This window comes from Hypomesus nipponensis, chromosome 9, assembly GCF_054491055.1.
Source record: "Hypomesus nipponensis isolate SF chromosome 9, ASM5449105v1, whole genome shotgun sequence".
Lineage (NCBI taxonomy): Eukaryota > Metazoa > Chordata > Actinopteri > Osmeriformes > Osmeridae > Hypomesus > Hypomesus nipponensis.
Window position 1 is genome coordinate 5,884,190 of NC_140369.1, and position 13,763 is coordinate 5,897,952.

Genomic DNA, 13,763 nt, shown 5'->3' on the forward strand with positions numbered 1-13,763 from the left:
GGTCTGGTAACCTAGGTGGTAGTCGAAGGGACAACATCTGGTTGATTTATATAGAAAATCACCTGGTTACACAAAGCTTGGGACATACCCCAATGATCTTGGTCAGAAGTATTGATCAGTTTGTTGTTCTAAATGTTTATATAGGCTTATGTTTTAATCCACCTGTTGTAACTATGTCTGAGTACAGCACTAGCCTTTAGTTTAGCTTACACCAGGACATGGTATCTTAATTAAGATCACTCACCACCTCACTTGACTCGTTGGCACATGGTTCATAGAAATGGATTCTGTTACCATACATTTGGAAGATATGTAGCTACTCCATTGCCTTTTCAATGAGATTTCCACTCTCTAGTGGACAACAGTGGAGATGACATTCTCCCAAGTTTGCCAGGCTATTGCCCAATAATGAAAATCATGACGTTTTCATGAATGTGCCATATATATCACAATAAGCTAGTTGTTGACAAATAAATTGTATCCTATATATTTCAAATAACATACGGACCCGCTCACACATACACTCTCACACAGACACTACGTATTTTTTTTATAACGGTTTAGCGAAAGACGGAAAGTTTAGAAAGTAGCATGTTCAGTACGGGCGACATTGACTGTGGGACAGATTCCTATGACATTGCTGGGGAGTAGGAGGGACAATATCAAGTGTTACAAAACGTGAAGAAAACAATTCACTGATTCCCGCTTCGCGGTTGCAATATTTGATTATTGTAACTTCTGGCGGAGTCATGTATCGGCGACCGTTGCAGTCTGCCGTGAGGAACATTATAAATGTGTCAGCGTCCAGGTCTTCCTTCGGAAAGGTAATTTTTCCAGGCTTGCCCACAGCCTACTAGCTAATATAGCAAGGTAGCTAATAGCTTTAGCCACGTAACATTACTAGTAGATGTCATGTCTCTGCCCCATTAGGTAAATTAATCAATCGTTTACAATCCTCTAATAGGCAAAATTCACTCTCCCTTCGATAGTATTTGTACTTGACTGCAAGGCCCCATATTCAAATGTTTTCCTCTACTGCAGTGTAGCTAGCGAATGCTACCCAATTGTAGGTTGCAAATTTGGCGTTTGCTGTGGTATATTTCCACCCTTTATTTAATGCTGTCGCCAACATAAATGGAGTATGAACTATTCACTGGATTATCCTGCAGATACTGTACAGACAGATGTATAAATATTCTCGTTTTCTGTTGTTACCAACGTAGTTTCAAACGTAAAACCTAACACACCCCTTTTCTCAAAGAGGTCACTTTGTTCCTTGCTTGACACGTTAGAATTTTTTTCATTTGATTTCATTCCCTACTGATTGTCTGATAGACAGTGGACCTTGCTAAATCGCTTTGGACGAATTCATACCTAGGTATATTAGGATTGGTGGGTAAAAAGCAACGTCAAAGTTAATGACTAGGTTAGCTCTTTATCGCCTGCCATCCTTTACCCAGTGTAAAATATGGCCATGTCTTCTTCTTACAGTTATACTCTCATCACAGTTACTCTCATCAGACACTTTTAAAACCTATGGATTGTCAGACAGGTTTATAGGAAACACTAATGGCAAATGCCACAATCCTGGGGCAACTCAACACTACAGCTGTTGATGTGGAGTACCCAGTGTGTATGTGTAATCAGGATGTAGTCCCATGGAGGATAGTCATGCACACTTGCACAGTATGTGTCAAGTAGGTGAGTGGTTTCTCTGGGAATATCTTCTGGCTTCCTACTTTAATATGCACGTGAGGAAAGGACCCAGAGGAGAAACTTTCCTCCTGTTCATTTGGAAGTAAAGATCACAGGATGTGAGAAGGATCACCGGAAATGTAGAATTTGAACTCCTAGCTTCAAGTCTCTTTCTTACTCTTCTCTCCCCCCCCCCCCCCCCTTTTCTGTCTTCTTTTCCTCGTTTCTTCAGGCATTAGAGCAGGAGGCTTGTCTCGCCAGAACTTTAGTAGCTTGCCAGTTGGCCAGCGCCCCCTTTCCCTCCCAGACACAATGTCGGACACTGCACAGCACTTCACCGGTAAGACATGTACACACACACACACAGAAGTACACAGTTGCATGTTGTTTGTTTGTAAAACAATATATATATATATATATATATATATATATATATATATATATATATATATATATATATATATATATATATATATATATATATATATATATGTATGTATGTATGTATGTATATATATATATATATATATATATATGTATATACTGTATATATATACACACAGTACCAGTCAAAGGTTGGGACACGTGTCCAAACTTCTGACTGGTACTGTGTATATATATATCGTTCATGGTTCTGCAAGTCTATTTCATGGACAGGTTTGATGGATAAAGGACTTCAGCGTGGTTTGTCCTGAGTGGCTGCGTTCCAAGTCTAATTTCCAATCAGCAAGAGAGATTAGAAAGCCTTTTTTAGAGGCCACCATAGGGTTAGGCTAAATCCCACCTCCAGACACATGTAGGCCTGCTGGGTTAAAGTGATCACCATCCATCACTAGCCAGTAGCTATTGACTGAGCCGACCCACACAACCCTAATCCTGAGGCAGACCAGTTTGGCAGCTGCTGGGATATTTACACTGGTGAAAAAGTAGGGTACCTCAGGACATGTCAGGGTGGCATGAACACCTGGTCTGCACTGGGTTAGAAACACGTATCTAAATATAGATGAGTCTATTATGATATAGGACAGCTGCCCTTGTTTGCAGCAGCGTTCCACAGTGCTGCAGATGTTTGCCGTAAAAAGGTGTGTGTGTGTGTACACCGTATGTATTGAGTCGGGAGTTGTAGGGAGTCAGATGGCTGGGCGTTTAGGGAATCGGGCTATTAATCAGAAGGTTGCCGGTTCGATTCCCGGCCATGCCGAATGACCTAGTGTCCCTGGGCAAGGCACTTCACCCTACTTGCCTCGGGGGGGAATGTCCCTGTATTAACTAAGTCTCTCTGGATAAGAGCGTCTGCTAAATGACTAAATGTAATGTATTCCTAGAGCAATGTGCCCTTGAGTTGTTGTTGATGGAGTCAGTGAGATGGATATCAGTGTTGTTTTATCTCTTCCCCCACATGCCCCAACCCCCTCACCCCTCCCTCCAGCTCTTGAATGTGAAAGAGACTCCCCAGGCCACGGAAGAGGAGGTGGGGGCCTTCACTAAACTCATCGAGGCCATGGGTTTCACAGGACCCCTCAAATACAACAAATGGGTGAGTGGTGCCTGTCCCCTACGATATCCCCTACGGTGTTTCCTTGGTGTCTGATAGTGCACTCCACAGTCCTCTCCTTATCTATAGCCATCCTCTGCTTATCGCAACACAGTTTTACCCTTCCCAACATGTTAGCACTGATGACTGTTGTATTGTCTAGCTATGCACAAGATGCGTTTTTGTCCTAATGTGAAGAGTCACCAATTTCTCTTATTTGTTTTATACAGAAAATTAAGATTGCAGCCCTGCGTATGTACACGTGCTGTGTAGAAAGAATCAACTACGATGAGTTCTTTGAAAGTGAGTATGGGGATATGTAAGGATTCAAATCACTTGGTCTCAGTCTTCAAGCCGTGAACTTCACCTTCCACCTCCACAGTTCATGTGGATTCCAGGGGTATAGGTGCCAGAACTACCAATGATATACAGGGGTTGACTTAAGCAATAAGCCCCAAGAGGCCGTGGTTTACGCTGATTTTAGAACAGGTAAGGGGAGTTGTTAGGCACAACGCGAAGCGGAGTGCCGAAAACCCCTTTACCTGTTCTAAAATCAGCGTAAACCACGGACTCGCGGGGCTTATTGCTTTTCTAAAACTGTTACTACAAATATTTGATATGGTTTCATCAATAAAAACAATTAGAAACTAAATAGTTTAATAATAAACCTTCATTCTTCTGCTACTACAAAGTATAGTTCCTACATAAATCGTTGCCACGCAACAGCCAGATGGATATCATGACCGTCTTTTTCAATTTGAAATATTCGATGCGCAGTAATATGGAATGTTAAAGAATGTTATGAGGACAACCTGAGAGGTTATGCTGGATTTTACAACGGCATGGAACGCGATATAGCCAATCACAATCAAGGATGGGAACAACCAGTTTTAGAAATACATTTTTTGGGCCACTTGTCCTTTGGGCAAGTTAGACATATTTTTTACTTGTCCACACCTGAATGTACTTGACCAAAACAAACGGAACGTTCGCGCGAATGCAATCAACTCTATCAGGACCAAAACAAACCTTTTGACTCCAACAATGTCTATGTAGTCCAAATATTGAGGGATTCTTAGGGGTGGGAAAATTAAGCAATAAGCCCCAAGAGGCCGTGGTTTACGCTGATTTTAGAACAGGTAAGGGGAGTTGTTAGGCACAACGCGAAGCGGAGTGCCGAAAACCCCTTTACCTGTTCTAAAATCAGCGTAAACCACGGACTCGTGGGGCTTATTGCTTTTCTAAAACTGTTCCTATAAATATTTGATATGCTTTCATCAATAGAAACAATTAGAAACAAAATAGTTTAATAATAAACCGTCATTCTTCCGCTACTACAAAGTATAGTTCCTACATAAATCGTTGCCACGCAACAGCCAGATGGACATCTTTGCCGTCTTTTTCAATTTGAAATATTCGATGCGTAGTAATATGGAATGTTAAAGAATGTTATGAGGACAACCTGTGAGGTTATGCTGGATTTTACAACGGCATGGAACGCGATATAGCCAATCACAATCAAGGATGGGAACAACCAGTTTTAGAATAAAATAAAAAAAACTATATATTAGAGCGAACAATGGTTTGTGCTCGCCGAAGGCTTGAGCACACCCAATTAGATGGAATGCAGAAGTATAGACCAAGTGTCACTAAGATAGAAAGCAAATAATCAGTCCCTTGATTGATACTCAAATGGAATATAATGTCAACTTAAGATGGGGCAGAGGGGAGCGAAGAGATCCTGAAATCCGGGGGCTTCTCCCTCAAACCGTGGGTTGGGTCAGGGTAAAGTGGGAGGCAGCAACTGCACTAATTATCCTTGGGGGAGAAAAAAGTCAGTAGAGAAGAACAGAGCATTAGTAAAAGTGAAGATAATGGTAACTATCCACAGTCACAAACATCACTATGGTTTAGGCACACACAGGCTTGGCTCTACGCCATTCTACTTTAATTGGGTGTGCTTAATTTTATATCTTACATATTGTTTAACTCTTTAGTATTAGATATCATTTAAAAAGTAGAATGTGTAAATAAAATAAGATCTGTATGTTTGTTATATGCACCTTCCTGCCACAGTAAATTCCGTGTTTATGTAAACTTACATGGCAATAAAAATAAATTCTGATTGCATTTGGTTCTGTTGCACGGTACAGGCAAAAGATAATGGTAGCTAACAAGCTAGCCACAGTCATAATCACTATGGTTTAGCCTCGACTCGTCTCTTCTCAATTATACTTTAATTGGGTATGCTTGCCTTTGGTGGCTTGGCTCGCCTCGCCTACGTTAAATGGCTAAAAGTTGAGATAACAGTGTAACAGTAGCTCACTAGCTAGCCCCAGTCACTGTCACAAAGCGGCTCAACTCGACTCTGCTCGGCTCGGCTCGGCTGCTTGGCACGGCTCTGCCGAAAGGTGAAGGGTGAGGGTGAGCTGACCTGCTAGTCATGGTTACAAAGCAGCTTGGCTCGGCATTGCACTATGGAGGAGTAAAAGTGCCAACATTAAATGAATACACCATTAAATAATTACTTAAATGGGTCATCAATTATTTCAAAATTGAATTAAATACATAAACTTGTTATTAAATGTGTCATGTACCAATTCATTTTATGTAAAATTCATATATCATTATTTCACTATTTAATTAATAATGTCATGGTCCTGTGTTACTGTGCAGTGGACAATGTTCAAATGCAATACGCTTAAGTCAATTGCATTTTCTTGTCACCTTGTGTTGCAGTGCTTCATGAATTTATTTCATCTGTCAAACTCGCACATCAAAGTTGGTAGGCGGATTCTACCTGACGCCTAATCTAGCCTGATCGTCAGATCTAACGCAGAGCTAATTAACACATTCTAATACACTGGGTAGCGCTATTCACCTCTACGTTGGTTTGATACTAAACAAAACTTCAATGGCAACGGCAAAAAATCCTCCATAGTGCAATGCTGAGCCAAGTTGTTAAAAGTGAAGGTAACCAGTAGCTGACCAACTAGGAACAGTCACGATCAAAGTCACGAGCGGCGCGGCTCGGCTCAAGCTCAGCTCCGCTCGGCTCGACGGGTCGGCTGGGCGGCTATGAGTGAAGATAAATGTAGCTCACTAGCAAGCCACAGTCACAAACAGCACTACACGCAAGCTCGGCTCTGCTCTACTCCATTCTACTTTAATTGGGTGTGCTTAATTTATAGCTATTTTATATTTTACATATTGTTTAGCTCTTTAGTATTATAGACTTATTTTTTTTATAAATTCTACTTTTTTTAAATTAAGATCCTTAAAGGTAAAAGGTAACGGTAGGAAACTTTAAGAAAGACAACCAAATTGTTGAGAAATGTAACGCGTACCATCATGCTTCTGCAACAATGTTGCCGTATGTTTCCAAGTAGGCCTACGGTCTATCGATGTTGTAGCTACGTAAAATGTTTCATTCAACATGTTGAATAGCTTAGCCTGCTGGTTACATACTAAAATCCAGTGCAATGTAACCGGGTAAATTAGCGGGTAAATATTTACTACATGTGACGTGTTCTCTCATAAAATATTGAAGGCGAGAGGTGGTGTCGTTAGCCAGCTAACGAACTGTCAGTCTCAGCTGAGGCGAAACGAACGTTCTAATTAGCCTAACTTAGATCAAGTTTGATAGGCTATATAACTAGAGCTACATTTGTTTAAGCTAAAATATGACAGTTGACTTACCTGTGTGCAATACCAGCGAAATCCCTACAAGTTGTATCCCATCATCTCTCTCCATCAGTATCATGTCGAAGCCAGGGAAACTTCTGGCCAGATCGGGATGAATCTCCTCACTCTTTTCGCCTCGTCGTACTAGGCATTTTTAGCATTAGCGTTAGGTTGTTTCGTGGTGGAGGGATGGGGCGCTTACCTGGTGTTGCCCAGGTTTTGGTGTATTAAGTAACATTTTCTCACTGAACTCCACTTTAAACCCCAACGTCGGCTAACTGATCACTGATAACTGATACGAAAAGTAAGGAGATGACATAATTGCGAGGATAAAATTGGCGCCGGCGGGCTACATTCACGGCACGAGCAGTATGCTCGGATTCGTTAGATGTCAGACTGTAGCTGCATTATAGAAAGACAAAAAACATGATTTTGCTTGCACTGATACAAAGTATTTTTTTAACTTGTCTGTTCCGTCTTGAAGTTCAGTCTTCATTATACTTGTCCTACAATTTGTTCTACTTGTTCCGAACAATCGGAAAAGCCTTAATGTCGATCACTGGTATAGGTGGAACTATTTCACCTACTCCTACCCAATGGGAAGCAACCCAGTGTTCAGCTCATGCGACACTGACACTTCCTAGTTCCTACATACTGAGTCAGCCAGGGAGTGATGATCAGGCTCCCAGGTTGCTTCTGACACTGGTGGTCGAGGTTTACCCAGCAATAGGTCCAGCCCAGTCCCACTGTGCAAGCTCCACAGCGGGCTAGGGCTGTTGACAACAGGCTTGATCTGGACTACACAGATCTCGGCTCATAGCTGGATAACAACCAGAAAAGTTCAGCGCAGAGTCTTAAGGGTGGGTTTTGTCTGTGAGCGTGAGCGTGTGTTGCTTTGCAGTATTAGTGTTCTGGTCCAGACCCACACTGAGCCAGGCCCCCCCCCTCCTGCCTCCAGCGCTGGGCCGCTCTGACTGGTTCTTCTGATAGGCCCACTGGGACCTTCTCACCACCTGACTGATTTATACCACACGTTACCAGCTGATTTATATGACATTTTACTGGCTGCTTCTGACCTAGCTAGGCAGGGCTCTAGAACCTGGCTAGAGTAGGCGGTGGTAATGTAGTTGGGATTTAGAGAAGGTTTTTGTGTGTGTGTTCATGTGTTGGCTGAAACCTCTCCTACTTTTCTGTGTTCCAGAATGCTCCCTCCCTGACACGCTCAACTCCTGGTTCCTTGTGGCACAGCTGCATGTGTGGTGAGTACCGTCTCAGTTCACACACACACACAAAATATTTTGTGCATATTCCTTAGCTTTAACCGCAGTCTCAAAGTCGCAACTTCATGACATTTCATACCATTCTGAAGCAGCGGCGGTAATCATGAATATAGCAGAAACACTGGGGTGCAATTACTGCCATTTCTACACCGACAATGGAGGCGGCAAACGTTATCGGTTAATACATTTTTAACCGGTTAAATTCTTAACGGCAATTAATCGACGACTGATTAATCATGACCATCCATGTGTGTGCTTAGCGGTGTGTGTGGTCTTTCCTGCAGGATGTGTTTGGTGCGGATGCGTCAGGAGGGTCGCGAAGGGAAGTACATGTGTCGCTATATCGTGCACTCCATGTGGGAGGACGTAGAACAGAGGAGCAAGATCATGGGGGTGAGACACACACACACACACTACATACAGTACATATACATACATTTAGTCATTTAGCAGACGCTGTTATCCAGAGTGACTTACAGTAAGTACAGGGACATTTTCCCCGAGGCAAGTAGGGTGAAGTACCTTGCCCAAGGACACAACGTCATTTCCGGGAATCGAACCGACAACCTTCTGATCAATAGCCTGACTCCCTAACCGCTCAGCCATCTGACTCCCTACATTAAACACATGCATACACACACACTTATAAACACGCGCGCACGCACAGAGGCTAGACCACGATGCGGGGTGTAGGGCAGTGCATAAAAAACGGACAGAGTAGGCAAAACTGGGTTCAAACAACAGAAACTGGTTTATTTACCAGGAACAGGTCAGGAAGCAAAACAAAAGTTTGTCAAACACAAAAAGGTTGCTCCGCGCCTTGGATCCTACCAAGGGTATCAAAAACTTTGAAGTCTGGCACCGACCTTTGCTTATGCCAGGTATGCTCTCCTTCTCTTGGTCTCTGTATCGAGCCTTTTGTCTTCTCCCCCGCCTGTGCTCCTACCTCAATCAGAAGAATGAGGCATTTACAGCTGTCGGCGTGGTGCATTCTGGGAGGTGTAGTTCTCGCGTCAGCCATCTTGTGGCATGGTAGCCATTCGCAGAAGGAAACGTACCGCCCCTCTACAACACGGCCTCTCGTGATGCCACAACATGGACTACACAAACACACATTAGAGACACATGCATACACACACGAACATATACGCACATACACGCACACACACATGCATACAGACGGTACACACACTTTACACATCCATCCATACATGCACGCAATATGTCTCACACACTCATTCACTTGCTTAATGTACATACACACCCTAACTCGGGTCTGTTTCACATATGTAACCACTCCAGTACTGGGCAGTGTGCACAGCTGCTGTGGACAGAGCTGCGATGGAGGCTGGGATTGGTGGACCTCCTCCATGTTCCAGCCAATCACCTCCTGCCTTCATGACAAAGGCCTTCCACACAGCTGTGAAAACACCTGCAGTGACCCCCCTCACACACGCACACACACCCCACCCTCCTCAAGGGTGATCTCACAAACAGAGCCCTCTCATTCCTCCGAGTTGACCTGCTTATGTCATCCAAGACCTTGACACCATACCCAACCTCTCACTAGTTTGACAGAAAAGTACCATCTAGGGATGTCAGTTCCAGTTCATTTAGCTTTCGATAGACTGACACTCATTAACCGGTAAGTAAGCTGTTAATTTGGAAAAAGCGCTTTCGTTTGTGAGAGCTGTCCAGCCGTTGGTTGTCAGAGCTCGCTTGTTCTTAATGTGGTACCGCATAGTGCTCGTAGTGCTACTAAACCATCACACTACATTTGGACTGTTGCGTTCCTGGACGAAATGTTCTAGCTTCAAGTATTGCTGTTTTTATTTATTTTTATGTCAGACTAGCAATATCAATAGTGGACTGTTTGCAAATTAGCCAATAGACGTACAGGCATAAGTGTTCACAAATATTCCTGGTGGTTAACAGATTAACATTGAACCGTTGACATCCGTAGTACCATCACACAGTTTCATCTAGATAGCAAGGCAACAACCTTGACTGTGTGCGCGTTTCTTGAAAGTCTAGAAAGACAGATGTCGGCTACCGATCGCAGCCAACTTTCCGGTTGCTGCTTCAAGCTGACAGCATACTCAGCTGGCCAAGCTTGGCAGACGGGCAATTCTAGGTAGTAATACCATACTGATGATGACGATGATGATGATGATGACATGGTGCTGTTTCTGTCCAGGGTTTGGTGGACGTGTGTGTTAAAGCTCTGGTCCCAAGCAGTTATGTAAGCGTTAGAACCAGTGCAGACCAGCTTGGCCTGTCAGGGCATGTCAACATGTACACACTTGGACCTCAGCCAGCACATTATGGGCTCTCACACCAGTTATCCAGTACTCTGCCTGGCCAACCCTGATCCCATCACAGACTCTGGACTGGCACCATAGTTACCTCCTCCTGAGCTGCGAAGCTCCTCTGATCTGCAGACTTACTGACTTGCTACAGCTTGGACCAGTCAACACTTACACACATTCTCTGCTCAGGTCAACACAGCTTCCTTTTCACACTTCACCTACTTCAAATATAAGATCAATTAACAAGTGTGTGTGTGTGTTGAACTAAAAACTATGCCCTTTCGGCCAGGTTGTAACAGCCAATGTGCTTTTTACATGGTGCATACATTCTCCTACCATCACACTCTCTTTTTGTATCCCTTTCCTTGTCTCTGTAGGAAGTTTGAATAGAGCTGAGCCCTGAAGATTTATAATGATCGCTAAGGGAGCTGGCTGGCAGGGTTCAGCATCTGTACTGTAGCTTCTTTCTCTCTCTCCCTCTTTCTCTCTGACTCTCTAACTCTCTGACATACACACACACTGAATAGACACTGAATAGACAGATAGAAGAGAGAAGCAGGTAACTGAGTCGGAACAGGAGGAGAGTAGAGAAAAAGAGATGGCTTTATATTCACACACATTCCATTAACATGGAATAAGGAGTCAGGTGGCTGAGCGGTGAGGGACTTCAGCTTTGGCTGAGTGGTTAGGGAATTGGGCTAGTAATCTGAAGGTTGCCAGTTCGATTCCCGGCTGTGCAAAATGACGTTGTGTCCTTGGGCAAGGCACTTCACCCTACTTGCCTCGGGGGGAAATGTCCCTGTACTTGCTGTAAGTCGCTCTGGATAAGAGTGTCTGCTAAATGACTAAATGTAAATGACTAAATGTAATGTAATAACAGACCTCTGCGGTCCTTAATGCAATTATACTCGTTTGCACTAACCCACTCACACATACATGTTACACAATTACAAGCTGGGGCAGAGTGGATGCCTCTTAACTATATGAATACGCTGTATAGTATCTTTCAGAGAATTCAGACTTTGCCCAGTTATGGAAGCATGTTCTCCAGTTCAGAACAGAGAAGAGCTTCAAAGGCTACTTGCAGTAGTTATACTTTAACTGAGCTGTTTGTGCGTGTGTGTGAGTTTGTGTTGGAGGGGGCAAGCATTAATAATCACATCATACTCCATGTATGTTACTGCCTAAACACACACACACACACACACACAATAACATTCACTCATTGAAACAACACTCACTCTAACACACACACACAGGCTCAGCCAGGGGTGTCAGCTCTCATGTTACCTGCTAATTGAGCGGCAGAGAAGTCAAAACACTTGTCATTCGCTCCACGGTAAAAATACCATAGGTGCCAGCCAAACCCTTCCACCCCCTCCATCCTCCCCCTTTTTCTTTCTCCACTCACCTCCTCTCACCCTACCTCCACCCCCTCTCCCTCAGTCCACCTCCTTTCCATTTCTCCCTCTCTCCCTTCCTCCATCCCTTTCTCCCAACCTATGTGGCTGAACGTGTGCAGGTCTCTTCATTATGCACAGGTGCCTCCTTCCCAGCTCTCTCCAGGCCGAACTTGTGGCCTCTACCCAGAGTAGAGGCAAGCTACAGGCAGGCCGGCCTCTGTAGCTGTTCCGTGCTGCTCTTTGAGGTTATAATGTCCTTGAGGTGATCTACCAAGTTGCATGCAGGCCGCTGTCCTGATGCTTCGTTCTCCGGGTGCTCACTGCTCAGCTTGGTCAGACGTCCCCTGCGCCTGCGCGTGCGCGTGGACAATGTGGACGCGCCACAGGAAGTGAAGCGGAGCAGGAGTCTGGGGACTGTTGATTCTGTGGAGTGTGGTATAATTACCACCTTCCTCTCACCCTCTCTGTCTACCTCTCTCTCTCTCTCTCACCCTCCAGATTGATGCCATCCACAGGAAGGAGAGTATGAGAGCCATGACAGAGACCTTTTATGCTGCTATATTTGGATATGATGAGGTATTTGTGTGTGTGTGTGTGTGTGTGTGTGTTTAGGTCCCCTAGCAGTCCACACAGTCAATTCAATGATTCATATGATATCCAGGTCACAAATGCCTGATTGTTTGTGTGTGTGTGTAGGGAGTGCTGTCTGATGACAGGGTTCTTGCAGCGGCCTTGTGGAGGAACATTTTTAACCGCCAGTGTGACGAACCCAGGCAGCTGGAGTTGATGGTGGAGTACGTACGCAAACAGGTGAGAGGGCACACACCCCTACACACACACACCTACACACACACACACTCAGACACACACAGTACAGAGTAGTCCTTCCTCTCCTCTCACATTATCCTCTCCCACAGAAAGCGAGGGTGATTAAAAGCACTCCCCCCTTCAGAAACACCTGCAGGCTGACCCGGCTGGGGCCTCCACTAATCTTGGCCTCTCTTTCTCACTCCACTAATCTTGGCCTCTCTTTCTCACTCCACTAATCTTGGCCTCTCTCTTTCTCACTCCACTTATCTTGGCCTCTCTGTCTGTTTTTGATATTACACATGTGTATGTGATGACTGACTGGGATGCTTGCATGTGTTAGGTGTGCTGGTGTGTGAGATGATGATGACCATGGTTTGTGTGTGCGTGTTCAATGATTATGACCTTGGGGTGTATAAATATATGTGTGTGTGTGTTTGTGTGTACCTGCAGATGCAGTTCATCGACGCTCTGGATGGGGATGACCTGCTGCTGACTGGAGAGGTCAAGTGGCGCCCCCTGGTGGAGGATAATGCTCAGAGCATCCTGAAAGTGGCCTCCCCCACCTATAACGATGCCGGTCTCTGAGACCCCCCTCCCCTCTCGCCCCCGTGACTACAATACCCACAATCCTTTCTGTCCGAACGTGCTGTAGGCAGGATAGCCAACCAGGAACATTTGCATCTGATCCAAGAAATTTACTACAAACATTCACATGCATACACACCACATTTATTTCACAACCTGGCATTTTCATCAACCAATCAATGGTCAGGAAATGCCACAAATCATTGCAACCTATGCGTTCTGAGGGCGAGAAGGCCACGCCTCTTACTCTGGATGTCTGCACTCCTTTCCTGTTTGAAAAAAAAGAAAGAGAAACTAAAAACGATCTCTGTATTTATATTTGTTTATCTTTTCTGATGCCATAATGGATATTTATAAGAGTTCTTCAAAGCATGGGTTCTTTTTCTGTCTGTCTGAGTGCAGTCCTCCTCCTCCTCTTCCTCTCTCAGAACGCCACGGGACAGATATTGTTGCCTCGACCGTC

At 44.3% G+C, this 13,763-nt stretch overlaps 1 protein-coding gene across 1 annotated transcript; it reads left to right on the forward strand.

Moving 5' to 3' along the window:
- Positions 1 to 615: 615 nt before the first annotated feature.
- On the forward strand, positions 616 to 13,451 carry uqcc1 (ubiquinol-cytochrome c reductase complex assembly factor 1). The gene is made up of 9 exons (XM_084705776.1): positions 616 to 824; positions 1,928 to 2,035; positions 3,125 to 3,232; positions 3,460 to 3,532; positions 8,115 to 8,172; positions 8,478 to 8,586; positions 12,404 to 12,481; positions 12,602 to 12,715; positions 13,166 to 13,451. Exons 1-9 carry the CDS (start codon positions 750 to 752, stop codon positions 13,298 to 13,300), a joined length of 858 nt encoding a protein of 285 aa, XP_084561902.1. The 5' UTR covers positions 616 to 749; the 3' UTR covers positions 13,301 to 13,451.
- Positions 13,452 to 13,763: the final 312 nt, after the last annotated feature.